At 51.7% G+C, this 27823-nt stretch overlaps 2 protein-coding genes and 1 pseudogene across 3 annotated transcripts; all 3 read right to left on the bottom strand.

The window, feature by feature from the left end:
* Nucleotides 1–6465: 6465 nt before the first annotated feature.
* On the bottom strand, nt 6466–13494 carry C1QB (complement C1q B chain). Its single transcript, XM_070458891.1, has 3 exons — nt 13331–13494; nt 8556–8755; nt 6466–7295 (listed from the first exon to the last, which is right to left on the bottom strand). Exons 2-3 carry the CDS (start codon nt 8734–8736, stop codon nt 6721–6723), a joined length of 756 nt encoding a protein of 251 aa, XP_070314992.1. The 5' UTR covers nt 8737–8755; nt 13331–13494; the 3' UTR covers nt 6466–6720.
* A 4250-nt stretch (nt 13495–17744) lies between these two features.
* On the bottom strand, nt 17745–21432 carry LOC139032216 (heterogeneous nuclear ribonucleoproteins A2/B1 pseudogene; annotated as a pseudogene).
* A 94-nt stretch (nt 21433–21526) lies between these two features.
* Nucleotides 21527–25868, bottom strand: C1QC (complement C1q C chain). 2 transcript variants are annotated; one of them, XM_020874487.2, is made up of 3 exons: nt 25781–25865; nt 25352–25544; nt 21527–22326 (listed from the first exon to the last, which is right to left on the bottom strand). In XM_020874487.2, the coding sequence occupies exons 2-3, from the start codon at nt 25524–25526 to the stop codon at nt 21770–21772; spliced, it is 732 nt and encodes a 243-aa protein (XP_020730146.2). In that variant the 5' UTR covers nt 25527–25544; nt 25781–25865; the 3' UTR covers nt 21527–21769. The 2 variants fall into 2 exon arrangements, with proteins under 2 accessions (XP_020730146.2, XP_070314991.1); XM_070458890.1 differs by lacking the exon at nt 25352–25544 and having other exon boundaries at nt 25781–25868.
* Between the last annotated feature and the right edge of the window lie 1955 nt (nt 25869–27823).

Raw genomic sequence — 27823 nt, 5'->3', positions numbered from 1 at the left:
GTAAAAGGGGGACATGATTGTAAAAGTCGCCAAGCGTCAGGCACTCTGTGAGCTGTTATTATTATTACTTATCAAGCACTCGCCTTCCTTCTTTGCTTTTACCCCCCTTTCCCTTCCTCAAGTGGCTCAAAGCTTTTGGGTCACTGGGAGGGACTGGGGTGGACATGGAGAAGCAAGGATAGGGTACCAAGGCCAGAAGGTGGTGGAGCCGGTAGGGCTGCCCACACCAGGCTGGGAACTGCGCTGCCTACCCTGCAGTCTGAGCAGCAGGGCGCAGAGTGTAACACATGGTTCCCTGGATCCATGTCCTAAATTTTCTGCGTGGCATGGGCAAGTAACATCCCCTCCGTGAGCCTCAACATTCTTATCTACAGAATGGGGACAATTAAATCAGGACAGTGGTTCTTTCAGCGTGGTCCTCAGGCAGCAGCATGTGAAAACTCCCAGGAAATGCCAGTTCTAAGAAGCCTTCCTGGTGACTGTGATGCCTGTGGATGTTTGAGAAACATAGGATTAGAAGCTTTGCTCCTTAGGCTTGTTGTAACTAGTGCAGGAGAGAATATTTGCTGGGCGTTTAGGTCAACAATTGTGAACTATTATTATTTCTTTAAAATATTTATTTATTTGCCTGCACCAGCTCTTAGTTGCGACATGTGGGACCTAGTGCTCTGATCAGGGATTGAACCTGGGCCCCCTGAATTGGGAGTGCGGAGTCTTAGCCACTGGACCCCCAGGGATGTCCCCTGAACCACTAGTATAGGCCTGCTCCTTCTTGGCCTCAGCTGATTGGGCAAGGAGTGTCCTTGTTCCAAGCTGAGTCAATCAGATTATCCCCTCCCCTGGGAACTGGGGGTTGGAGATGTTAGTCTCTGTATTACTTCCTCCAGGGGTACGGGCTGTCTTGGCGATCAAGGCTGTCATTGGGGGCATGCATTTCTCTCCATTTGCCTTAGCAGTTAAGAGGACCAGTCTGCAGAGGGAGGCTCAGATCCTAGAGCTCTCAGAGGAAGCCCCAGTCAGGCTCCGATGCCACTGAGCCACCTGCTCCTGGCTCCTGTAGGGGAACTCTGGCCTCTGCTGATAAGCCCATCCTTTCCTGCTTTATTCTTTCGAGGAGATTTCTTGGAAACCTGGAAACTAAAAGGACTCTGGCACATTGAGGGTTATGAGTCAGGGTCAAAGAGGCTACCTGAAGGTCAAGACACACAGGCCCAAGGACATCACTTCTTGTCCTTCCCTGCCCAACCGTTAGCCCGTCCAGGGGTTCTGAGTTTCAACCCCATCCCCTCTGAGGAGGGGCACAGGGAAAAGGCAGGTCCGGACAGTGAGGGAATAGGTGAAGTCCCGAGACCCATCTAGGGTCACCTCTAGAATTCCCCATTATTCTTGGTTTTGGTTCCTGTTTGATGAAACCTCAGCTATTTCCCTGCAGAGCTGAAGAAGTGAACCCTCCCCAGGGGGTGGGAGAGTGCAATAACAAAAGTGAAGGGTTTAGATATATTCATGTTTTTGTAAAGCAAGGTATGTTTGATTGCAGTGGGCATGGCTGAACACGCAGTGAGAGTCCCGGGTTTCTGGCAGATTGGAATCTGGGTGGGGAGGCCCAGAGGGGCACTGTTCAGAGTGCTGTCGCTGGGGGAAGCCTGGTGGAGGAAATGCAGCAGGGTCAGGGTTTATGGGTCAGAGGTCAGAGTGCGGGTCTTGCAGGAGAGGCAGCTGGCCTGAGGCAGCCCCAGAGACAAGCTCTGCAGTTACCTTGGGCATGGCTGACTTTGGCTGGATCCTTGTGGCCGGTTGGGAGGCCCTGCACGTGCGTGACACCAGAAGCCAGATCCGCCCTTGGGGTGAAGTGCAGCCACGTGCAGACAGACCCAACGGGAGAAGCTTGAGAACATGGACCCTGGGGTCCGATGCGTTCAGGTGAGAGGCTGGGAGATTGTGGGAGGGAATTCCAATAGGAGAGGGGATTGAGACCTTCTAGAACTAACGACACCCAAAAAAGATGTCCTTTTCCCTTCTTCCTTCAACACCACAGGGCTCACGGACTCTTGTGGGAGGAGGCTGGGCTACTACTGGTCACGGCTTTCCTGTCCACCAGCTCAGCCTTCTCACTGGAGGCAGAGGGTCCCCCGCACGGGAATCACCTGGGTGTTTGTGGATTCCTGGGCCTCCAGGTCATATGGAATCAGAAGCTCTAGGAGGGGGAGCTAGACACCAGCACATTTCCAGGGGATTTCATCACCCACAGCAGTTAGAGACCTGGTGCTTTTGGTCGCTCAGGGTAGGAACCGCAATGTCCCTCTTACAGTCCAAGACAATGAGGCCCAGAGAGTTTTTCTGTCAATGTCCCCGGGTTGGAACCTAGCAGGAACCTAACCTAATGGAATGTGGACTGGCTTGGGAATCAGGCAGTTCTGTGTCCAAGTTCCTGCTCTTCTCTTTCCAAGCCTAGAGCCACAGTTGGGTCTAAAGCAGAATGGCACATCCAGCCCAGAAATGGTGTGGCTTGCTAGCTAAGAATTTACACTTCTAAATGGTTGAAAAAAAATCAGAAGAAAAATATTTTGTGACATGAATATTACATAAAATTCGAATCCCAGTGTCCTTAATGACTGATTGGAACAGAGTCACGCTCACTTGTTTTTATCTTGTCTGTGGGCTGTTTTCATGCTACAGAGCAGAGTTGAGAAGTACAGTAGAGATTGTATAGCCCCCAAGTTAAAGTAATTCCTATTGGGTTCTTTACAGAAAAGGAATGCAGAAGTAGGAAGTCAAGAAACACCTGGAATAACAGGCAAATTTGGCCTTGGAGTACAGAATGAAGCAGGGCAAAGGCTAATAGACTTTTGCCAAGAGAACGCACTGGTTATACCAAACACCCTCTTCCAATAACACAAGAGAAGACCCTACACTTGGACATCACCAGATGATCAACACTGAAATCAGATTGATTATATTCTTTGCAGCCAAAGATGGAGAAGCTCTATACATTCAGCAAAAACAAGACCAGGAGCTGAATGTGGCTCAGATCATGAACTCCTTTTTGCCAAATTGAAGAAAGTAGGGAAAACCACTAGACCATTCAGGTATGACCTAAGTCAAATCCCTTACGATTATACAGTGGAAGTGACAAATAGATTCAAGGGATTAGATCTGATAGACAGAGTGCCTGATGAACTATGGACAGAGGTTCATGAGATTGTACGAGAGACAGGGATCAAGACCATCCCCAAGAAAAAGAAATTCAAAAAAGCAAAATGGCTGTCTAAGGAGGCCTTACAAATAGCTGTGAAAAGAAGAGAAATGAAAAGCAAAGGAGAAAAGGAAAGATATAGCCATTTGAATGCAGAGTTCCAAAGAATAGCAAGGAGAGATAAGAAAGCCTTCCGCAGTGATCAGTGCAAAGAAATAGAGGAAAACAATAGAATGGGAAAGACTAGAGATCTCTTCAAGAAAATTAGAGATACCAAGGGAACATTTCATGTAAAGATAGGCACAATAAAGGACAGAAATGGTATGGATCTAACAGAAGCAGAAGATATTAAGAAGAAGTGGCAACAGAAAGATAAAGACTATTACAGTATACTAACACATATATATGGAATTTAGAAAGATGGTAATGATAACCCTATATGCAAAACAGAAAAAGAGACTCAGATGTATAGAACAGACTTGTGGACTCTGGGAGAAGGCGAGGGTGGGATGTTTCAAGAGAACAGCATCGAAACATGTATATTATCTAGGGTGAAACAGATCACCAGCCCAGGTTGGATGCATGAGACAAGTGCTCGGGCCTGGTGCACTGGGAAGACCCAGAGGGATCGGGTGGAGAGGGAGGTGGGAGGGGGGACCGGAATGGGGAATACATGTAAATCCATGGCTAATTCATTTCAATGTATGACAAAAACCACTGCAATGATGTAAAGTAATTAGCCTCCAACTAATAAAAATAAATGGAAAAAAAAAAGAAGTGGCAAAAATATACAGAAGAACTGTACAGAAAGTCTTCACGACCCAGATAATCACAATGGTATGATTACTAACCTAGAGCCAGACATCCTGGAATGAGAAGTCAAGTGGGCCTTAGGAAGCATCTCTACAAACGAAACTAGTGGAGGTGATGGAATTCCAGTTGAGCTATTTCAAATCCTAAAAGATGATGCTGTGAAAGTGATGCACTCAGTATGCCAGCAAATTTGAAAAACTCAGCAGTGGCCACAGGACTGGAAAAGGTCAGTTTTCATTCCAATCCTAAAGAAAGGCAATGCCAAAGAATCCTCAAACTACTGCACAATTGTACTCATCTCACACGCTAATAAAGTAATGCTCAAAATTCTCCATGCCAGGCTTCAATAGTATGTGAACTGTGAACTTCCAGGTGTTCAAGCTGGTTTTAAAAAAGGCAGAGGAACCAGAGATCAAACTGCCAACATCCATTGGATTATCAAAAATGCAAGAGAGTTCCAGAATATTATCTATTTCTGCTTTATTGACTATGCCAAAGTCTTGGACTGTGTGGATCACCACAAACTGTGGAAAATTCAAGAGATGGGAATACCAGAGGCAGATAGACTTTATTTGTTTGAGCTCCAAAATCACTGCAGATGATTAAAAGAGGCTTACTCTTGGGAAGAAAAGCTATGACCAACCTAGACAGCATATTAAAAAGCAGAGACATTACTTTGCCAACAAAGGTCCATCTAGTCAAAGCTATGGTTTTTCCAGTGGTCATGTATGGATGTGAGAAAGTCATGTATGAAAGAAAGCTGAGTGCCAAAGAATTGATGCTTTTGAACTGTGGTGTTGGAGAAGACTCTTGAGAGGCCCTTGAACTGCAAGGAGATCCAACCAGTCCATCCTAAAGGAAATCAGAAACTGAATATTCATTGGAAGGACTGATGCTGAAGCTGAAACTCCAATACTTTGGCCACCTGATGTGAAGAGCTGACTCATTTGAAACGACCCTGATGCGGGGAGAGAATGAAGGCTGGAGGAGAAGGGGAGGACAGAGGATGAGATGGTTGGATGTCATCATGACTCAATGGACATGAGTTTGAGTAAACTCCGGTAGCTGGTGATGGACAGGGAGGGCTGGCGTGCTGCAGTCCATAGCGTTGCAAAGAGTCAGACAGGACTGAGTGGCTGAACTGAGCTGAACTGAACTGAAGTGCCTTAAATCCCTCCTACCTCTGGACAGGATTGGTTGAGAGTCTTGGTGGGTGGGGCTAGTACAGGGGCTGCAGAGAGCAGGCGCAGGGCTGGGAGGGGTTCAGCCATGAGCAGGGTAAGGGGCTCACAGCTTAGCCCAGGGGTTGGGGTGAGCATGAGTAAAGGCTAGATGAAGGCAGTGTGTGCTCAGGCCCAAACAACTGAGAATTGGGATTGGGGAGGTCTGACGAGTAGGGACTGTGAGGGCTGAGATGGTCCACTTTTAGGGAGAAGGTGTGACTTGAATGAGGTTTAAAAGGATGGTTAGATAAGTAGAGTGGAAGGAGAATGTAAGATCACTGAGGCAGGAGAGCTTGCATCTTGCCTAGAGGACAGAAGGGGCCCAGCTGGTCTGGAGTGAAGATATTCTTTGTCCAGGAGAGGCAAGATTGGGACTAGAAGGTCAGTTCATAGAGAGGCTTGAGTGCCAAGCTCGTGAGCAGGCATTATGTCCAGTTGGCAATGGGGAACCACTGAATATTACTGAGCGGAGGAACCACTGATTGTTACATGTTCTAACTGGATGGCTGAGCTTGAGTCAGGCTGGCAAGATATTGGGAGGGAGAGCATGTGAGGAGAATCAAAAGGGGAAGGATCGTGATTCCAAGGTCAGTTAAGACTAAAGAAAGACTCTTTGACCCTTTGGGCGGAGGTATGTAACATTACATGCAGAAAACCCCTTTAGGGGCCTAGGTATCTTGTCTTGAAAGAGGTCTCAGATCATTAGTGGACAGACCTGCCTCCCACTCATCTGTGCAGTTGAGAGCAATCCTTTCACCCCTGCAAATCCTCAGTTTTCCCCTCTGTGAATTGGGCATGATTTAGCTGGTCTTCAAGGACGAGTGTGGGGATTAATGAGAGAAGGAAGAAAGGGTCTAGCCCAGTGTTTGGAGCATAATAGGTCCTCCGCAGATGGTGTTCCCTCCCCATCTGCCATTATGGAGCTGGCACAGAGCTAGACACAAAGCCTGGCCCTCCAGTCACCATCAATTAGAGAGAGTTTCTGCTTTCAGAAAGGGACGTTGGGGCTTCCCTCATGGCTCAGTTGATAAAGAATCCGCCCGCAATGCGTGAGACCTGGGTTCGATCCATGGATTGGGAAGATCCCCTGGCGAAGGGAAAGGCTTCCCACTCCAGTATTCTGGCCTGGAGAACTCCATGGACTCTATGGTTCATGGGGTCGCAAAGAGTCGGACACGACTGAGTGGCTTCTACCCACTCTGCTTTCAGAGGTCATTTATTATTCAATCATTCAGAGTCATTTCAGAGGTCATTTATTGTTTGGTCATTCAACCAGCATTCAAACCACATTTCCAAGCACCTACTGTGTGCTACTTGCAGGGACACAGAGTTGAATTAGACCACTATCCATTGGCCTTGGAAACTTTATTAACTCGTTCTTTCAGCAATGCCCATGGAGCCCTACTGTGCACTTTGGCTGGGATATGGGGGTGGGTGTTGGGGAGAAAGAGAGCCTGGCTGGTGAGGGCAGGGGTGAATCAACCCCACAGGTCATGCCTCTGCGTCAGGGAAGAGCAGGAAGCCGGAGAAGATGCTGTTGGCACCGTCGATGCCCACCAGGGCGTTCTTGTCGGTGGCCTGCAGGAAGACGGTCTCTTCCTTCTCTAGCTTGAGCACAATGCTGCCCGTGGTGACCTGGAAGGTGTTCTGGACGTAGTCGCAGAAGGTGACCACCTTCTGGGGCGCCTCCCGGCCCCGCATTATGTCCACGCACAGCTGCCCTCGGGAGCTGGCGTGGTAGGTGAAGAAGTAGAGCCCGGGCACCTTGCACGTGAACTTGCTGGTCCGAGCCTGGTAGTTTTCATTGGCATTGGTGATCACGTGGTCGAAGCGGATGGTCTGGCCTGATTTCAGGTGGTGGTTGATGGTGCGTGAGGCCGAGAAGGCAATTTTCTGCGTGGCCCTGTAGTCTCCTGATTCACCCTTGGGGCCGCGGGCTCCGGGAGGCCCTGGGACACCCTTGGGCCCAACAGGGCCCTTGGGGCCGACTTTTCCCGGCATCCCAGGAAACCCTGGGTCCCCCTTCTCGCCATTCTCGTTGAGGTGTCTAACTAGCCCTGGAAGCCCTGGAAAAGCAGAGATGAAAGAAATGAGGGGGCCAGAGATGGCTGAGGACCGGAAGAGGCTGGGCTGGGAGGCAGGAAGCCTGACTGGGTAACCTCAGACAGGCCCCTGCTTCCCTCTGGGCCTCTGTGTCCCGTCTGTGAACACGAGGATGGGAGGCTGGTGATGTGAGTCTCCTTCCAGCCCAGCTTTCCACATCTGGGATGTGCTTGGTGGTAATGGGGACCAATGCCCATCAGGGTGGGGGGCGGTGTCTTGCTAAACCTGGAAGTGGGCATTCGAGCCCTTTGCATTCCACCACTCTAAACCCCTCCATGGTCTGGCACAAGATGTAAAACCTTTTCTTCCAGGAGAGTGGCAGAGGATAGTTACTGTGAGTAACTAGTTACTGTGAGTTTCCTGTGGACTCAGGGGACAGGCAGGTGATTCTTACATCACCTCTGCCATTCTTAGTTGTGTCCCCTTGATTGAGTCACATTCCCCAAGGCTCAGCTTCCTCATCTGGAAAATGGGGATGATGGTATTTTGTGGGCTCGTGAGGATTCGATGAAATTGTGTGATTAGAGCAGTTGGCTGTGGTTAAATGGATGCGCGAACTACATCTCACAGGGGGCTTTGAGGGGCAGGCAGCTTCATTTGAACCCACTGACAACTCTGCAAAGGAGCACCATCCTCTTTTTACAGGTGAGGAAAGAGCAGTTCAGAGAGCTGAAGCCGCTGACCCTGAAGGTACCCCAGGACTCTGGCCACAGTGGATTTACTGGTGAGAGAGCCAAGGTTGGCCTCAGCCTCAACATTGACTGGGCTTCCCTGGTGGCTCAGGCAGTAAAGAATCTGCCTGCAATGCGGGAGACCAGGGTTCAATCCCTGGGTAGGGAAGATCCCCCGGAGAAGGAAATGGTAACCCATTCCAGTATTCTTGCCTGGAAAATTCCATGGACAGAGGAGCCTGGTGGGCTCTAGTCTACGGGCCACAAAAGAGTCGGGGCATGACTGAGAGGCTAACACTTCACTTTCAACATTGACTGGGCTCCCTTGGGCAAGTCAGTAGCCTTTCTGGACATCAGTTTTCCCACCTGTAAAGTGGGGATCAGAATCCCTTCCTTGCAAGGTTATTGTGAAGGGCTCAGCAAGCTGATGGCTTTGCAAGTGTTTTGCACTCTCTAAGGTGGGCCGCTGCCTTGGGAGGTGGGCCGCTGCCTTGGGAGGTGGTGACGGGGCCTTGGGGAGTGACCCTCGTGTGTTCCCAGCGTCCACAGTACCTTGCTCTCCCTTTGTCCCTGGAGTCCCAGGCTTGCCGTCAGGGCCTGGTTTCCCGGGAATGCCCGGGATGCCAGGGATGGATGGCCCGATGCAGCTGCTCTGGGCCCGGGAGACACGGAGCAGATTCAGAAGCAGCAGCGGCAGAAGCACCGAAACACTGCCCCGAGGGGTCTTCATCATGGCCTGTCTCAGCTGCTCCCTGTCGGGGGACAAGACGATGCGGTTGGTCATGGCCACGGTCTGTCCATTCATTTCTTCACTTGTTCCTATGTTCCCTGAGGGTCTTATCCACCAGACCCTGTTCTGGGTGCTGGGGATACAGTGATGAGCAAGACAGATATGGTCCCTGCCTTCATGGAGCTGACGGTCTGGGGGACTAGAAACGGGTCAACATGCAAGTCAATGGAACTGGTTATACTCTGTGGGGAGCACTCTGGCTGAAATGAAATGAAAGGGGCCCCGAGGGCTGGTTTTGTGAGGGGCGTTCTCCTGCCAGAAAAGTTTTCTAGATAAGGGAGGCATCTCTGAGAAGTGATGTTTAGGCTGAGACCCAAAGGATCAGACAGGGCTGGGGCAAGAATGTTCCAGGAGGAAGGGACAGAAGGCAAAGGCCCAGAGGCCGCGCAGAGTCTGGAGTGTTGAGAACCGGCAGGGAAGTCAGGGTCTTGATTGCTGTGGTTTGAGATTTTGGTCCAAAGGTTCTCAGTCATTTGAGCTTCTGAGTTCAGGCTGCCTGTGCTTTTCCCACAGTGGGCCGCATTATATCCTCAGAGCAGCTCTGCCCGGAAGAACCGATTTGTCTACACTGAAGGGGAGACGGAGGTTCAGAGAGGTCAAGTCACTTGCTCAGGGTCACACAGGAAGGACTGCAGCCAGGACTGGAACCCAGGCCTGTGTGGCATTGAAGCCAGCGACCTTGCAGCGGAGCAGGCCACCTCTTCTGGTAGAATAGTCTCGGGTCCCTCCAAAGGCTCTGGGCCCTGGTGAGAATCCTGGGGAATGGGACAGAAACCCTGGGGTGTCTTGAGCTTGTCAGCATGGCCAACGCCCATGGCATCAATTCTCGGGACAGAAGGGACCTTAAAACTCTTCTAGTCCAACCCTTAGCTTCTTCCTTTTTTAAAATTGAGTTGATATTCTCATAACACAAATTTAACCGTTTTAAAGTGAACATTTCAGTGGTGTTTAGCACATTCACAGTATTGTATAACCCTCTCCTCTGTCTAGTTCCAAACTATTTCCATCAATTCGACAACCTTCAAATAACATTCGGTACTCACTAGTTAGTTACCCCCGAATCGCCCTCCCCGCTTCGGTCCCTGGCAACCCACTCCTCTGCGTTCTGACTCTATGGATTTACCTGTTCTGGATATTTCATAGAAGTAGAATTGTATATACTATGTAACCTTTTGTGTCTGACATTTCATTTAGCATAATGTTTCTGAGGTTCATCTACATTGTAGCATGGATCAGTACCTCATTCCTTCTTAACGGCTGAATAGTATTCCATTGTATGGACATATTACATCTTGTTAACCCATTTATTATTGATGGGCATTTGGGAAGTTTCCACCTTTTGCTTATTGTAAATAGCCCTGCTGTGAACATTCACGTACAAGGTTATCTGAATACTTATTTTTAATTCTTGGGTATATACTTAGAAGTGGAATTACTAGGTCTTATGGCAATCCTGTGTTTAACTTCTTGAGGAACCCTCAGCTTACTGTTAAGTCTCCCCAATAACATCTCTGCCCAGGCCTCTTCCCATCCATGGCTTGTACCATTTCAGTGATGGGAAGCTCATTACCTTCCGAGGCAGCCTGTTCCACTTTTGCCCATATCCAATTTCTCCCCATCTTTCAAGGCTCCTGTCAAAGCCTTTCTATTCCAGGAAGGCTTCTCTCATTAGCCCTCAGCCCACGGAAGCTGGGCCGTCTCCGGCTTTAACATAGGTGAGCAGCATGATCCCAGCCCATCTCCCAGGATAATCATGGGGACCCACGTGAAGCCGTGGCTGGGAAAGAGTCACGGAGTTTTGGGGCTCTAGTTCAGACCCATAGCTGCTGTTGTCTGATCCTCACAGCACCCTGGAGGAGTGAGTCGTGATTATTTTCCCATCTTGCAGATGAGGACACTGAGATACAAACATTAGAAAACAACTCTTCCTAAATCACCCAGTGAGTTGGTTAATGGCAGGACTGTGGTCAGAACCCTGGGCCTTACAGTGCCTGTGCTAACCCAGAATTTGGCACCTGGAGGCCTTCCTGGTACTAGAAAAACCTGCTTATTTGGGCTTGTGTGCTCAGAAAATCAGCCCCAGCCCCCTCGGTCTGGTCCTGATCAGTTCATGGCTCAGACTCCTGAGTGAGGCCGGAAGCTGTGCTGGATACCATGCAAAGAGGGACTGCAAAGATGGATGTGACCAGGGCCAAGAGTGACCAGCTTGGGCTCTGTCATGCTCCCAAGAGAGGCTGACATTCTATTTATCTTGCCGGAGGTTTCACAAACGACAGTTTGACAACCTTAATAATCAATGCATTGGGCCCTTAGCAGGTGCCAGGCTCTGTGCCAAATGCTTTCCAGGTCGTTCTTTCATTTACTTTGGTCCTTACAGCAGCCCCCTGAGAAAGCGCCCCTGCTTTTTCATTTCACAGATGAAGAATCTGGGCAGCGGAGAGAGGGGGAACCTTGATCAAGGTCACACAGCCATGCATGGCTGGGATTCAAACCCACTTCCACTGGGTCTAAACCCCAGGGGGTGTTACATTAAGAGGCCTCTCTGCATGCATGCTGTTGCTTCAGTCGTATCCGACTCTTTGTGACCCTGTGGACTGTAGCCCGCCAGGCTCCTCTGTCCTTGCGATTCTCCAGGCAAGAATACTGGAGTGGGCTGCCATGCCCTGCTCCAGGGGATCCTGCTGACCAAGGGATCAAACCCGCATCTCCTGTGGCTCTTGCATTGTAGGCAGACTCTTTACTGCTCAGCCACTGGGGAAGCCCAGAGGTCTCTCCACCTGGGGTTAAAACACAGGCTTTGGAGCCAAACAGCCTGACACAGGAGCTACAGCGTGGCCTGTGTTTAGCGCATTGCTGGAGGTGGGGCCAGAGCTCAGTGACGGCTCTTACTATCATCGCTATTATTGCTGCTCCTGTTGGGAGAATCACCAAAGGTGAGAGGCCTGGAGGGTCACAAGGAGAGGAACGGTGCCCCCAGAGGGTCCAAACCAGGCTTCTGCTCCTTCTTAGCTTTGGGCCTTAGGCAAGTGGCTTCTCTCTGGCCACAGTTTCTCCCTCTGTAAAATGGGGATAATCCCGATCTCTGCCTGATCTCTGCTGAGCTTTCTCATCAGACTGCGAGGAAATAAGAGAAGGCAGGTGTCAGAGAAATTGCTGGGTGGGTGGAGGGGGTCCTGGGTTCTGATTTCACCTCTGCCTCTGACATAGGCAGAACCAGGCTAAGTGTGCTAAGCAGTGACTAATGGGGTTGGTGGGAGGACAGGTGAGTTAGGGTTCACCACATCCTGGCATATTGGAAATGCTTAATGAATATTAGCTATTTTTGAATTATCACCATCCTCCGGGAATCCCCACGTTTCAGGACACCACAGAGGATGCTTGGAAAACTAAAGAAAGAATTTGGTCCCTTTGGGAGATTGGGCTCAGGGAGGGGGCCTGTCAGGAGCAGGCAGCGCAGGGGTGGGGGAGCTCTGGTTGGCTGCCAGGGGCATGGGTAGGGGTAGGGGTTGATGATGAGACTCAGGTCTCTTGAGGAAGCTGGAGGTGGAGTGGGGGACTGGGGCGATCTGGGTTCTGGCCCAATTCAGGGGCCACCAAATCTTAGACTTGGGTCAAGACTTAACACAGCAGATCTGACCACCCTCTGCCTTCAGCATCTATCACCACCATCCACCTCACTCCTCACATCTTTCCTGACATCATCCATCTTCCTCCAGCTCCAACAGCCCCTTTCCCCCTGACTTGGAGTCAGGCCAGATTGACCTTGAACTCCCCCTCTGCCACTACCTTGCTGCCTGACTTCAGGCAAGTACCTTAACCTCCCTGAGCCTTTGGCAAAGTTGGCTGCCAGAGGATGATGTGAGATGGAGCCTAGAAGGAACTCGGTCTCTAGCACTGTGCCTGACCGCACACCCTCCTGCACAAGCGTCGTTGTGTCAACGTTAACTAATAACTCATCACAACTCCACCTGCCATCACCCCACCTCCTCCTTGAAAGAGGCTAGCGGAGCTTTCTCACCAGACTGCGAGGAAATAAGAGAAGGCAGGTGTCAGAGAAAGGCTGGGTGGAGGTGCTGGGTTCTGGTTTCACCACTGCCTCTGACATACCCTGAGTCAGGCAACGTGCTAAGCAGAGGCTGAGCTGGTCTCCTTTAGGGCTCACAGCACCCCTGAAAGGTTCTGTTATCTGCCTAGAGGATCCAGGCTGAGAGGATCCAGGCTGAGAGAGGTTATGTCATTTGACCCAGATCGCCAGCTCCTGAGAGGCAGAAGCGGGGCTCAGCTCCAGTCTTGGTGACCCCAGAGCCTTTACTCAGATGCCTCCCCATTACCTGGGGCCCCAGGTAGCAGCAGACTCCTTAGCTGACTCCCCAGAGGAATTGATTCCGAGGTCTGGGATGGGGTGCAGGAGCCCTCACTGTCCAACCCTGCAGGTGGCTCTGAGACAGAGGATGTGGGGCCCTACACTCAGGAGGCGCCACCCTCTGCCCCATTGGTCCTGCCAGCCGGTCCCCCTATTGCTAAGCCCCGTCCTCACCTGGGAGCCTGGTGTCCTCTGAGGCCGCTGGGCTGGGCAGAGTGGGACCGGGTGCTGGGAGCCTCCTGCTCTCCGTCCAAAGCGGAAGTTCCATTCCCCAGAGATGAGAGGGGCCTTTCCCTGACGGCGCCCTCCCCGGGCCCAGCAGGCCAGCCTCCGCCCCTGCTCACCCCACTCTCACTCTTTCTGCTGTCCTCAGGCTGTTTCAGGTTCCACTTCTGCAATCGGGAGGGGTTTACTGTAAACATGATGGGTGGGTGGTCAGTTTGGTTTCGCCAGCTCAGCAGCTGTTGGGGGGAATAGGGTGTTCCAGGGAAATGCCCACAATGGTGGGGGGCAGCGCCTGCCAAGGCTCCTGACCTCATGAACTTCTGCAGGAACTGCGGTGTTCCTCCACGGAATGGAGATGTGGCCGGCCTGCTGCCTGAGGGCTGGGCTTGCAGTCAGAAACCCTGATTCAGATTCTGGCTCTGCCATGAGCAGCTAAACATGTTTAGCCAAGAGAACCCTTTTGTTGTTATTTAGTTGCTTCAGTCATGTCCGACTCTTTGCAACCCCATGGGCTGTGTAGCCTGCCAGGCTCCTCTGTTCATGAGATTCTCCAGGCAAGAATACTGGAGTGGGCTACCATTTCCTTCTCCAGGGGATCTTCCTGACCCAGGGATGGAACCCGCACCTCCTGCATTGCAGGAGGATTTTAGTGACTGTAATTATAAAGTTAGAATTCCAAGGAAAACAAGGGTTTTGTAGTTGTTTTTATTGCTAAGTCGTATCTGACTCTGTGACCCCGTGGACTGTAGCCCACCAGGCTCCTCTGTCTGTCCATGGGATTTTCCAGGCAAGACTCAAGGATCCAACCTACCTCTCCCGCATTGGCAGGCCGGTTCTTTGCCACCGAGCCACCAGGGGACCCTCGGGAGCCCTGATTTCCTCTGCTGCGCGATGAGACCATAATCGCACTTGCTTTCCAGATTGCAGAGGGCACTGTGGAGCTCAGATGGGATAGCGGAGGAGAAGGAGGAGGGTGAGCTGTAAAGTGCGGTGCGCGTGTTAATTGTTAGTATCAAACTGTGTCCCAGGCCTGCCTTTCCTGGGCTCACATCTTCTGCTTTGCTTCTCGTCTACAGCTCTGCTCTTTTTCTGTTCTCAGAAAGTAATCTAATAATGAAGAGTGGATTTGTAACGTGGTTATTATTTATTTATACCCCTCCCCCTTCTCCCAGTGGACCTGATCCTGTTGCTTGTTGATCCTGGCTTTATAGAATTCCAGGAGAGAGGGGCATGGGTGGGCATGGTCACCCCACCCATGCTGTCCATGTTATATATCAGGAAACTGCAGCCTGGGGGAGAAAGTTATCATTCAACAAATATTTATCAAGAGCCTCTACGTACACTGGAGATGGAACCACAAGCAAATCAGCCCTGGGTCTGGCCCCCCAAGGAATGTCTCTTCTACTGGGGGAGGCTGATATTAAACATCAGTTCAGTTCAGTCGCTCAGTCATATCTGACTCTTTGTGACCCCATGGACTGCAGCACGCCAGGCCTCCCTGTCCATTACCAACTCCTGGAGTTTACTCAAACTCATGTCCATTGAGTCAGTGATGCCATCCAACCATCTCATCCTCTGACGTCCCCTTCTCCTCCTGCCTTCAATCTTGCCCAGCTTTAGGATCTTTTCAAATGAGTCGGCTCTTTGCATCAGGTGGCCAAAGTATTGGAGTTTCAGCTTTAGCATCAGTCCTTCCAATGAATATTCAGGACTGATCTCCTTTAGGATGGACTGGTTGGATCTCCTTGCAGTCCAAGGAACTCTCTGACTCTTTGCAACTCCATGCACTATACAGTCCTTGGAATTCTCCAGGCCAGAATACTGGAGTGGGTAGCCTTTTCCTTCTCCAGGGGACCTTCCCAACCCAGGGATCAAACCCACATCTCCGGCATTGCAGGTGGATTCTTTGCCAGCTAAGCCACAAGAGAAGCCCAAGAATACTGGAGTAGGTAGCCTATTCTTTCTCCAGCAAATCTTCCCAGCCCAGGGATTGAACTGGGATCTCCTGAATTGCAGGTGGATTCTTTACCAACTGAGCTATCAGGGAAGCCCCGGTATTAAACATCAAGGGACACAGTGGTTTCATCGCTCCTGTGATGGATGTCACAAGTAGCTACTGGAGCCTGTGCCTCATCCTAGTGGCAGATGCACGACTCAGAGCCAGGCATCTCTGGTGCCGAGATATAAGTCCTCTCACTGAGACTGCATCCAAGGTAACATGAGGCCCCTCTCAGGGATGCTTGCCCAGAAAGTCCCAGGAGCTGCCATAGGTCAGGAGGGCTCTCTTGACATCAGTGCTTGGAGATGGAAAATCATTTCACTTGTGGATGCTGCTTGATGGAAATGAAGTATTTACTATAGTGGGTGAGAGACTCATGTGATAAAACCCTCTCTGGACCCAACCAAATATAGACTGTCCAGTAATTTGGTGGCTGGTGACAATGGGAAAAATGAACTTGAACTTAAGGTAGAGGCAGAAGGAGCTTAAGAACAGGAAGCAACACGGTTTGGGGCCAGGAGGGTTGGAATAGGCCCCCTGCAAGTTTGAATCCCAGGCCTACCTCTTTCTAGCTCTGTGGCCTCAGGCAGCTTCCCCACATATGAACCAGGGACCTGGTCCACCCACCTCCTGGAGTAGTCGTGGGGGGCCAGTGAGGTAGCCCTGCATGTCCAAGGCTTAGCTGAGCACCCAGCCCTTGGTAGGTGCCAATGCAAAGTTGAGAGTAGTATGATTTCTCTGAAGAGAAGACAAAAACCTTGGAGCCTGTATGTACAGGAGCCATGCCTGGATTAGGAGTCAGGAGCTAGGGAGACCCTTGGCCCCGAGTGAGAGTGAGCTGGTCTCGTGTATGTGTGCATGCTAAGTCGCTTCGACTGTGTCAGACTCTTTGTGACCCCGTGAACTGTAGCCCGCCAGGCTCCTCTGTCCTTGGGGATTCTCCAGGCAAGAATACTGGAGTGGGTTGCCATGCCCTCCTCCAGGGGATCTTCCCAACCCAGAGCTCGAACCCAGGTCTCCCGCATTGCAAACAGATTCTTTACTGTCTAAGCCACGGGAAGCCCAAGAATACTGGAGTCGGTTGCCATGCCCTCCTCCAGGGGATCTTTCTCATCGAGGGGTGGAACCTGCATCTCATGTCTCCTGCATCGGCAGGCAGATTCTTTACCACTAGTGCCACCTGGGAAACCCAGCTGGTCTTTGACTTTGGGACTTCCCTGATGGTGCCGTGGTTAAGAACCTGCCTTCTGATGCAGGGGAAGTGGGTTCAACCTCTGCTCTGGGAGCTAAGATCACATGTGCCACAGGAGAACTTAGCCCGTGCGCCAAAACTACTGAAGCCCACTACCCTAGAGCCCAAGCGAAGCCATTGCAATGAGAATCCCACTTAACTGCAACTAGAGAGTAACCCCGCTCGCTGCAACTAGAGAAAACCTGCGCACAGCAAAGAAGACGTAGCACAGCCAATAACTAAATAAATCTTTAAAAAAAAATCACTGACTTTTCTCCCTGGTAGAGAGGGATTGATCCTTACAAAGGGTGGAAAAGAAGCCTAAGGCCCCTCCACACCCCGTGGTCTTAAAAGAGGCCCCCTGCCCCCTGGAATGCCTCATTCCAGCTCCTCTCCCAACCTTGCCTCTGCCCTCGAAAGCCCTCACCAGCTCCCCCCAGCCCAGCAGACAAGCTGGCATTTTTTTCAAAGGCCGGTCCCTCCTGACAAAGAGAGAGCAACAAGGAAACAATTATGGAAAATAGAAATGGCACAGAAATGGTTGCTTCCAAAGTACAGGTCTCTGATCTGACACTGTGGCCTACATGAACAGTGTATTGATTTTTTAAACAAAAGAGAAACGAGAAGAAAGATGTATCACTTGAGGCACTGCCGGGTAGACCGCTAAGTGGTTGCTGGAAGTGAACTGTGAGTGGATTGGCCCCATGACCTCCGCCTTGTCCCTGCCAGAGGCTCTCAGACCCTGTGAACCAGCCTGGGTTCCTGGGCCCTGGCCTCTGTTATTAGTGTGTGTGTCTTCATCTCTCCTTCCTTCTCATCTGACACATTTCCCATGCCCTCCTATGCATGAGCCAGGCATGTATCAAACGGGCTTGCCCTCTAGGATGCTCATGGTCCAGTAGGGAGGCAGACTTGTAAGGAAATAAGTGCATAAAAGCCAACTGGTGGACAATATGCATTGACTTCACCTGGCAAACTGCCTGTCCACCCACATCTCCGTCCTCCCCAAACCTGTCTTTTGGTATGACCATATGTATTTGTGAAAAAAAAAAAAAAAAAGATTAAAATCGTCCTCCCCAAACCTGTCTTTTGGTATGACCATATGTATTTGTGAAAAAAAAAAAAGATTAAACTCAGAAAAAAAATCATGTTTATGGTTCCCAGGGGCAGAGAACTGGTGGAAGAAAATACAGGATAAAGGTTGTCAAAAGGTACAAGCTTCCAGTTATAAGATAAATGCAAAACATGTAGTGTATAACAAAACCCATACACCACAATAGCAAATATCAAACTGTGGTATGAACCAAGGAACTGAATAGACATTTATCCAAAAAATATATACAAATGACCAATAAGTTCATGACATGTTATTCAACATTATAAAAAATATAATGAACAAGGTGACCAAAATTAGCGCAGCTGTAGGATATTACAAAAATTGTTAAGGGAGTAAATCCTAAGAATATTCATCATCACAAGAAAAAAAATTTCTGGTAATCATTTCATAGTATATTTAAGTCATATCATCACACTGCACAGTTCAAACTTTGACATCCTAAAACAAGAGAAATATTTAAAAGGTAAAAATGCAAAGCATTTGAAGAGGACAGACCACTACTGTTTTACTTTTAAAATTATTTTATTAAATCTTAAATGCACAATAGCTTCTTAACTCTACACATGAAATACATGTCTTAAGAAGAATGATATTATGTCTTATTATCCCATGATTCTGGCTAACAGCTTTTCAAAACTTCGAGAAAAATCTTGAAAAAGGTTTCCTATGTCAACTGAAACTTGGAAATGGGATATTATCCAAGAAGGGATGATTCTACACTCTTCCAGAGACTGCTGGAAAGACAGAACATTTCAAAAGCTCAAAAACCATCGCAAAAGCATTTTTTAAAAAGTCTTTCCCCCGTAGGAAAATAGTGTTCCTACGTAACTGAGTCCACTCACAAAGTGGCTCTCGGTACTAGCTCTGGCGTCTTCTGCCGTGTCGCTGCATATTTAGGCGCGACTGAGTTAAGCGTTTCCTTTGCACTGTTGTTTTGATCATCTGAGGCTCTCCTCGCCCCTCTGGGCTCCTCTGCATGCAGTCAAGCCCACGGCCACTGAGAAGGCCCCCACCGTCTTGCCTCTCCATAACCCCCACGTCCTCCACCGCCTCCTGGGTCGTGGTCTCCTCCAGTATATGACCCGCCCATGTTTCTGCTGTCTCTCAACTTTCCACTCTTCAGTAAATCGTACTTAGAAGGTTTCTGCTTCTGATTGCCCAAATCACTGTCATTGCAACTTGCATAACTTCTTCCTCCGTAGTTGTCATAACGGGCTCTGAAGCACTCATCCTGGTAGCCGTCTGCAGACCCTCCACCACTGCATCCTCCTCGTCCTGCCCCATAGCCAGGCCTAACCCCCCAACTGCCACCTCCAGCTCTTCCTCCGTACCTGTGAGAGCCATCCCCAAACTGACACCCTCTTCCAGAACCCCAGGATCCTCCTCTGAAGTTCCTTCCTCGTCCTGCTCCCATATTTGCACCAACACCATGAAAATACCCCAAACCAACATTGCTTCCTCCTCGATTTCTCAAATGTTGGCCCTCTTGCATCTCTTGCCTAGACAAGGCCTTTCTTACTTCTGCACGATGACCGTTGATGGTATGATTTTTCTGCAGCACGATTTTATCGACGGGATCGTGGTCATCAAAAATAATAAATCCAAAGCCCCTTTTCTTGCCAGACTGTCCATCAGTAACTATCTCAATGGCGTTGATTTTTCCGTACTTCTCAAAGTAATCTCTAAGATGGTGTTCCTTCCTGTCTTCTGTAATTCCGCCAACGAACAGCTTCTTCACAGTGACGAGAGCCCCCAGCTTTCCATGGTCCTCTCTTGGGACAGCGTGTTTGGGCATAACCATTTTCCCATCAATGAAATGAGGTCTGGCTGCCATGGCGGCATCCAGCTCAGCCATGGATGAAAACGTGATGAAACCAAATCTTCTTGATTTTTGTCTGGCAGGGTCCCTTATTAACACACAGTCTGTAAGATATCCCCACTGCCGGTAATAGTTCCACAGACTTTCTTCTGTGGTCTCAGAGCTCAAGTCACTGACCAAGAGTTTACGGAATTGTTCGTTTTCTCTCTTACTCCTCTCCAAAGGAACAGATTGTGAAGCTTCCTTCATCACGGGCTTACTCGCTTCAGCCATATTTCTGATGCTGAGGAGGGTGAGAGAGATCTCAGGGGGCTAACAGGGACTGAACTGGGTCCCCATGCTATGATGAGAACGTGAACCTGACCTGTCCTGACCTTGGGATGAGAGCCTCCACTGCCTCAAGGAAAACACCCCTAGGAGCGCTTCCACGGAAACCCAACACTGCTGATGCTACCTCTGGGGTCACTGTGGCCCTTGAATCAACCTTGAGTAGCTTTCAGTTTTTCAGAATAGGTTGATTGGTGAAACAGGCTGATGCAGGTTCACCCAGTTCCAAGAGCTCCTCTGTGACCCACTCCTGAGATGTAGGACAGCCTGGGGCTTGCTGGAAATAGTAGTCTTCTCAAACTTCTATAACAGGTCTGAGTCCAGAGATCTGTAAATAAATCCGCAGGTAATTTTGTTGCACCCCCAGATTCGGAAACCTGGGCTCTAACAAGCCACAAGTCTGTGGTCCAAGTCGGTGGAGGGCGCTGTGGGACACGAAGGGAAGAATCAGAGAAGGCTTCATGGAGGAGGTGATCTTTGTGTTGATTCCTGACAGCTGAGTGTGTATTATCTAAGTGGACTGTGTGCGTGGGGCAGGAGCTCCACAGAATGAAGGAACATCATGGGTAAAGCCCTGGAGGTGAGAGACAGCAGCTTTCAGGAACAAAGAGCCAAAGTGGATGGAGGTGGGTGGAAAGCTGGGCTCTCGCCTCTGCTGTTCCGGCTCATCTCGAACCTCTGTGAGCTCCACAGGGTCTTGCAGAACCAAGCGGAGACCCCAGCCGGGCTGTGGGGGCTCTCCCTGGCCTGAGTGAGCCTCGGGCCTCACTGGACTCTGAGGCCCGAGCTGCAATCTGGGCAGGAAAGTTACACTTTTTGCCTATTTGAACCTGAGCTGTCAACCCCTTGTTGTGGTCGGCACAGTGAAAGTGCAGCAGTTTATGGCCAGCTTCCTGGTTCTCCAACAAGATGACCCAGCTGGGCCCACCAACAGGAATCTCACAGTGAAGCCCAGATGGCTTATAGGAAGCCATGGTCTTGGATGATCTCCTGAGGGCCCCCAGAGTCTCAGTTATTCGGGGGAAATTAGACTCCAAGAGTCAGATCCTCTCTCACCCTTCCATGCCCATCTAGAACATAATTATGAATGTTAAATGATTTAATAGGTGGGTTAGCATCATGCCTGGTGCATAGTAAGTGTTCAATAAATGTTAGCTATTACGATTTTCTTTACTCATTCACTTGCTCTGCTTTTAGTCATTCATTAACCCCCTATTCATTCATGCATTCACACCAATTCATTCATTAATTCAGCACAAATTCATTGCACATCTTGTCTGTGTCTGTGCTGGGCCCACCTGAGCCCCAAACCCCTCTTGTGAAGGGTGCTCCAGAAATTCGACAGGGATCAACATAGTTTGGGAATTCAAACACATTCCCATTCACCTGTGAGCATGGATATCTTTAAGACAGCAGTGCCTCTCACATGAACAAGTGACCGCAGACACCCCCTTGGGAACCCCTTGCGGCTTTTCAGCTACATTTGAGCAGCTCTTTCCCAAATGGCCGAACGGTGCCGAGCGTCTCAACCTTGGCACCAAGCTTTACTGATGCCTGAATCTGGAGGCCACAGATGGCTGTGACAGGTGCAAAGTGGAAGATGAAGGGAATCGCTTTTTAGGGAATTGGCAGTGAGGATTCAGAGTCGCTCATAGCTGTTGATTTAGTTATTTATTTATGTGCCTCCTGCCTCTTCCTGGACTTGGAAAACACTCACGGCAGTACCGGAGGAGGAGGGAGAGAACTCAGGGCAGGAGGGCAGGGTGGGCTTCCTGGAGGAGGCAGCGTCCGTCTTTGGCAAGAGCGGCCTGAGCATGGATGCAGCACAACGGCTTCTCGCGGGGAAGCTGAGGGGAGATGGGGCGGCCCCCGGAGACCGGAGCAGACCTGCCCACCTAGTCAGGGAAGAGCAGGAAGCCGGAGAAGACGCTGTCAGAGCCCTCCGTGCCCACCATGCCGTTATAGTCGTTGACCGCCAGCCACACCTGCTGGCCCTCCTGCATCCGCAGCAGCACGCCGCCCGAGCTGACCTGCTTGCTGCTGGTCATGTGGTCGCAGAAGGTGGCCACCTTGAAGCCGCTGCGGAACAGCAGCACGCACAGGTTGGAGGTGTGCGACGTGTGGAAGACGAAGTAGTAGAGGCCCGGGACTTTGCAGGTGAACTTGCCAGTGTCCCTGTCGTAATGCCCCTGCGGGTTGGTGATGACCTCGTTGAACTTGACCAGGCTGTTGGCCGCCGGGAACTGGACAGTCTGCCGCGTGACCGAGAAAACGGACTGGTGCTTCTGCTTGTACCTGCCCTCCACACCCGGCTCCCCGGGGGGGCCCATGGCGCCGGGAGTCCCCGGAATCCCCGGGATCCCCATGGGGCCGTTTTTCCCAGGATAGCCAGGCGTGCCGGGGTCTCCCTTCTGGCCCTTGGGTCCTCGGGTCCCAGGGGTAGCTGGGATTCCTGGGGAGAGAGCAGGTGGGAAGGCAGTGATGGGGCAGGGGGTGGGAAGAGGGACCCGATGGGCCTCCAGGGGCCACCCACCAGGGTTGGTCCCTGGACTCTCCTTCCCCCAGATGGCGGCCTATCCACCTGGGAGCAGTGTGCAGGGAGCAGGAGGGGAGGGAGACCGTGGTTCAAATCCTGCCTCCCCTTGGTCTTGCCCTCTGACCTTGGCTGAGTCTTGGCCCTAACTCTCCACCTCGGTTCCCACATTTGTGATGGAGAGGGTAGGACCGGGCAGCTCAGGAGGTGTCAGAGCCAGGCTGGCTCTCAGAGAATGTGCCAGAGGCCACGACTGTTAGCCCATGGACACCACGTGGCCTCAGATACCTCCTCACCTAAAAGTCTACGTTCCTACTTTTTCTTGACAAAAAATCAGAAGATGGGTCAGAGGCAGATTTTCTGGAAAGCTCCTAAAACTTAAACTTTAGGCTCCATTAACTTGCACTGACCCCGTCAAGGTCCTTTGGGTAATTTTATAAGTTTTTCAATTTTTTGTGTTGAAATAATTACAAATTCACAGGAAGTTGCCAAAAAAAATTTAAAAAAAAAGGAAGTCTTGTGTATTCTTTACCTAGTTTTCCCCAATTTTGCAGAACTAAAGTATGGAATCAAAATCAAGAAATTGACCACAGCTCCTCTTTTACATGCACTGTGTGTGTGTGCAGTTCTAACACAATTTTGTAGTGTGTGGAGGTTTGTGTAACTCCCCCCCACACACACACATCAAGTATCCCTAATTTTGTACTATTTTTCTTAAAGAGGGTCCTCAATATTTTATAAGATTCAGAGCTCCACAAAACTGGTTTCTATGTCTGAGCTGGAACCACTCAGGCCAGCTTAGCACATGGGGTCCAGCAGATGGAGCCTTCCAGGCTGCCTGTCTCCAGTCCTTCCACCCCGTTTCAGCCTAATTCAGACCCTCTGACAGCTGGCCCAGCTCAATTTCCTTCAAGGTACGGATGCGGAAAGTGAGGCCAGAAACCTGCCCAAGGCCATGCCACCGGTAGGAGGTGGAGTCAGGACTCAGAAAGTCAAGTCTGTCTGCGTCCCAGTCCGAGTGTCTGACGCTTGTGGCCGCCCTGGTTATCGGAGCTTCCGTGAGCTTCTTCTCCCCTTGTCCAAACCATTCTCATCTTTCAGGGCCTGACTGCAGTCTTCTTCCAGGAAGCCCTCTCTGACCACCCCTGCTGGCCCTCATGGCTGTTTCCTCCTCTGACTGCCTTTACGGTGGTGGTCGGTGGAGACAGGCTAACAGAATTCTCTGCAACTGGTGAGCTGCGTAGATCCCAGGTTAGGAGGAGAGAATCAGAACCCAGTGGACCCAGGCCTCAGGCTGTGTGATCCCAGGCAGGTGACCTCCCCTCCCAGAGACTCTGTTCGCCCAGGTGAGATAAAGCCATGATGGAAGGGATCCCCCAGAGTGGCTAGCCGAGTGGGGTGGGAGCATGCGTGTGCCGGACACCTCATAGGTAGTGCTCAGTAATGTCAGAACTCGGGGGGTGGCCATCAGCGATGCTGGGCAAAGCTGTGCCTCTTCTTCAGGCAGTGGGGGCAGACACACCCGTGGGGAGGGGGCCCTGAGAGGCAGCGGACGGTCGTGGTGGAGGGTGTGGCCTCGGGAATCCAACAGGATCCCAGTGTGTGACTCTGGGCCAGTGGCTCAATCTCCCAGAACCTCAACTTCAACATTTGTACAAAGGGGGTAAATCACATCTTCAAAGGATTTTGGCCTCAGCTTTCTCATTTGTAAAATAGAGTTAGTTTTTTTCTGCCCCGAGAGATGAATCTACGGAGAGCACTTGGAACCTGTGTCTGGCACAAATTAGGAGCTCAACACTTGGTGACCATCAACCACTCTGGGCATTGAGATAGCCAGAGGCAGCTGTGAAGTTCAGGGTCCTGGAAAAATGGCAGATCTGGGGGCTTCCTTTGACTCAGCCTGAGTTGGAGGATTCCTTCTGGAATGTTGGTGTGATTCCACTCTCTTTCCAGGAGGGCAGGTGATGGTGGGAAATTCCTAAGGACATCCGTCTCCACTGGTCTTCCTCGCCCAATGCCTCTGCCACCCCTGACACCTCTGCTCAGCCCTGCCCCGGCCTCCTTCACACCCACTCTGGACACACTCCACCCCCCTCCAGATGTGTGCCCACCGCCAGACAAAGTGCCCCCAGACTCCAGCTCTCACCCAGCACCCAGCGCCCATTCATGTCCTCAGCCCTCTTCACTCATGCTGGGGCTTGCCTGCGAATCTCCAACAGATGATTCTGTGGCTGCGACCCTGACTCCTCACTCCCCACCCCTGCAACTACCCAGAGCCCCAGGGAGGCAGGGGAGCACACAGCCCTGATAGACAAGGATGACAAGGGCAGCAACGACCAGAGCCTGCACTTACAGATGACTTCCACGTGCTGCTTTCTGTTTAATCTTATTGATCATCACAGCACGCCTGTGCAACAAGTACTACCATCTCCCCATTGCACAGATGAGGAAACTGAGGCACTGGAGGCTTTTTAAGTTGGGCAAGTATACACAGTGCGTGGGGGAGCGGGGAAGCGGTGGGGCTGGGACTTGAACCCTGACCATCTGGGCTACAATCACTGGGGTCCACGTTAGAGGGCAAGTTGTGGAAGGGATGGAATAAAACAGTAGCAGAGTGTTTTAGAAGTTCGCCAAAGCTTTCGCCTGGGTTATCTCCTGTGACCCTCCCTGCCAGCTTCTCGGACAGGTGCTCTAGGTCTCTCCTTGGTATCATATGGGAAATCTGAGGGGCAAAGAGGTGAATTAGGGACACCTGAGTGCTGGGCTCTGAGGGGAGAAGGGCCCAGAACTGCCACAAGAGTTAAAGCTTGGCCGCAGGAGTGGGTGTGGCCAGAGACCACACTCCTCACCATCAAGCCACTGAACACCTTCCTCCGAGTTGGTCCCGGATGGACAGTCCCCCCAGGCCCCAGGTGGCCTCTCCCCGCCAGGCTGGCAGACTCACCTGGTTCGCCCTTGGGCCCTGGCAGCCCGTCATACCCATCCTTCCCGGGGGCCCCGGGCAGGCCCGGCATCCCAGGGATTCCATAGCAGTGTGTGCCTGTCTGGCCCCTGAGCGGCCGTGCCAGCAGGAGCAGCAGCAGGTTTAGTACCAGGAGGCGCCAGGCGCCGGACCCCATGTCCACCTGGGGAGGGAGCTGATGGGGAGAGAGCTGAGTTGGCCCCTGGCCCACCCTCCTCACCCTGGCCAACCTCCCTTCTCCGGCCCCTCGCCCCTGGGGGCCGCCTGATGGATGGGGAGTGGGGTCCCTGCTTCAAGCTCAAGACCCCGGCTCAGTAGAGACAGGGACCCTCCTTCTTGTCCCAAGTCAGGCTGCCTCTGAGGCCACGTGTCAGGAAGCGGCGGCGGGGAAAAGCTGCCACCTGCCCTCACCTGGACGGGTGGGAGGTGTCCGGTCTGGTCACGGAGAGGTCCTCGGACCGGCTTCCCCTCTCCAAGGCAGGCGTACGCCGTGTCCGAGTGGACCCAGCCAGGAGGACCCGGAGAGGACTGGGCGGCCCCCTCCCGCCTCCCCCCAAAACCACATCCCCTTTCCCATAATTTTTCCTGACTCAGTACTTTATTCTGGGTGCTGAGCTGGGCTGGCCGCGGTGATACCCCTGTGTGCCCGCTGGGTCATGAGTGTCTGAAATGAGGAAATGGCCACTTCCTTGGATCTGGTGAAAGATGTGTGTGTGTCAGTGTGTATGAACCTCAGCTGCCTGGGCAGACTTCTAGAGTTGAGTTCAGCCTAGCGAATACCCATCCCTGTTTGTTGCCATTTACTGTGCCTGAGACAGCTATTTCACAAGATCCACAGGAGGAAGTTATAACCCTCCTCTTTGCAGATGAGGAAACTGAGGTTGAGGAAAGTGAAACCCTTGTCCAAAGCTGCACAAGTGAGTGGTTTCTTGGGTCCAAAGCCTTGCTCTGACCGCTTCATAGCTGCGCCCAGAGACAAGTCTTGTATGCATTTGTCAAATGGCAGGTGTTATTTTAGAAATGTCCATACTGTGCGTGCTAAGCTGCTTCAGTTGTGTCTGACTCTGCAACCCTATGACTGTAGCCCACCAAGCTCCCCTGTCCATGAGGGGTCTCCAGGCAGGAATATTGGAGTGGGTTGCCCCGCCCTCCCGACCCAGGGATTGAACCCACGTCCCTTATGTTTCTTGCATTGGCAGGTAGGTTCTTTACCACGAGTGCCATCTGGGAAGCCCAACCTTCCATATGCCCCCCCATTTGTTCTACTTGGGGGTGCACTCAGTGAGGGCAAGCTTTGAGAGCAGGCAGCCTGCTGTGGTGGACAGACTCCTCTGGGGTCTCCTTTCAGCGCTGCCGCTCCCTTGCCTGGAGGCCTTCAGCAAAGCCCTGGTGTCCCTAGGCCTCAGCCTTCCCATCTGTATATTGGGGGTGGGGTGGGGGAGGGAAGACCGGACTTTTGGTGTTGGCATTTCTTCCTCTGCTGGGGCTCCGGGTGAACCTACCTTCCCTGCCAGCTCCACCTTCCTCACCTCCATCCCCAGCACCCCACATCTGCTCTCAGAGCCCATTAAGGCTGGCGAGGGGTTGCCAGTCAGGGCCAGGCTGGCAGAGCTGAGAGAGGTCCATTCTCCCCTTCTCCTCATGAGAAGTTTCAGGAAAGAAGGAGGTAACGGGCAGTGGAGTGTTCCAGCCCTGACTCTGCGCCTGCCATTCATGTAAGTGAGTGGTTTGACCTCCCCAAGCATCGATTTCTGCTCTGAAAGTGGGGTTTCAGGAGCCTCCATGCAGGGCAGGGCTAATGCCCATGCCGTGCCCAGCCCCGTGCGAGTCACACGCTGAGTTCGGAAGGCTGCCCCTGCCTCGGTCAGGGCCCGTCTCCCCAGCTGGCCCTCCGCCCCGTGGCTCTGGGCTGCAGAGTGTGGAGCAAGAGCGAGAATGTGAGTGCACTTGGCCCTGGAATTCTCAGGTGGGTGCAGGGCTGGGGAGGGCAGAGAGGACAGCCGTGGCATCAGGAGGGCGTGGGGGACCCGCCGGAGGGCACCCAGGCCCCCCGCCCGTCTTCGGCCGGCACCTGCTTTGCGCCTGGTCTGGCTTGTCCAGCAGGTGGCAGCCTCTGCCCGCGCGCGGCTCTCCCTGGCCCCTCCCGGCTGGCCAGCTGGACGCTGCTGGGTCCCCTCCTCTCCGAGGGGCCGTGATCTGCCTCGGCAAAGAGGGGTGGGTGTGGATGGAATTTAGGATACAAAGCAGCGGCGTGCCCCCGCCCCCGCACCCATCATTTCTACAGCCGGGTCTCTAGCTTCTTATGGAACCTCCACCCCGAGGGTGTCTGGGAGCCCCATTGTGATGAGAAGCCCTCCAGTCTGGAGTCAGGCAGAGTTCAAAGCCAGGACCTACCGCTTTCTGCCACTGGGCCTTGTGTAGACACCTCGGTTCTCTGAGCCTCGGGGTCCTCAT

The sequence above is a fragment of the Odocoileus virginianus genome, chromosome 30, assembly GCF_023699985.2.
Source record: "Odocoileus virginianus isolate 20LAN1187 ecotype Illinois chromosome 30, Ovbor_1.2, whole genome shotgun sequence".
In the NCBI taxonomy this organism is placed as follows: Eukaryota; Metazoa; Chordata; class Mammalia; order Artiodactyla; family Cervidae; genus Odocoileus; species Odocoileus virginianus.
This window is presented reverse-complemented; position numbering and strand designations above follow the sequence as displayed.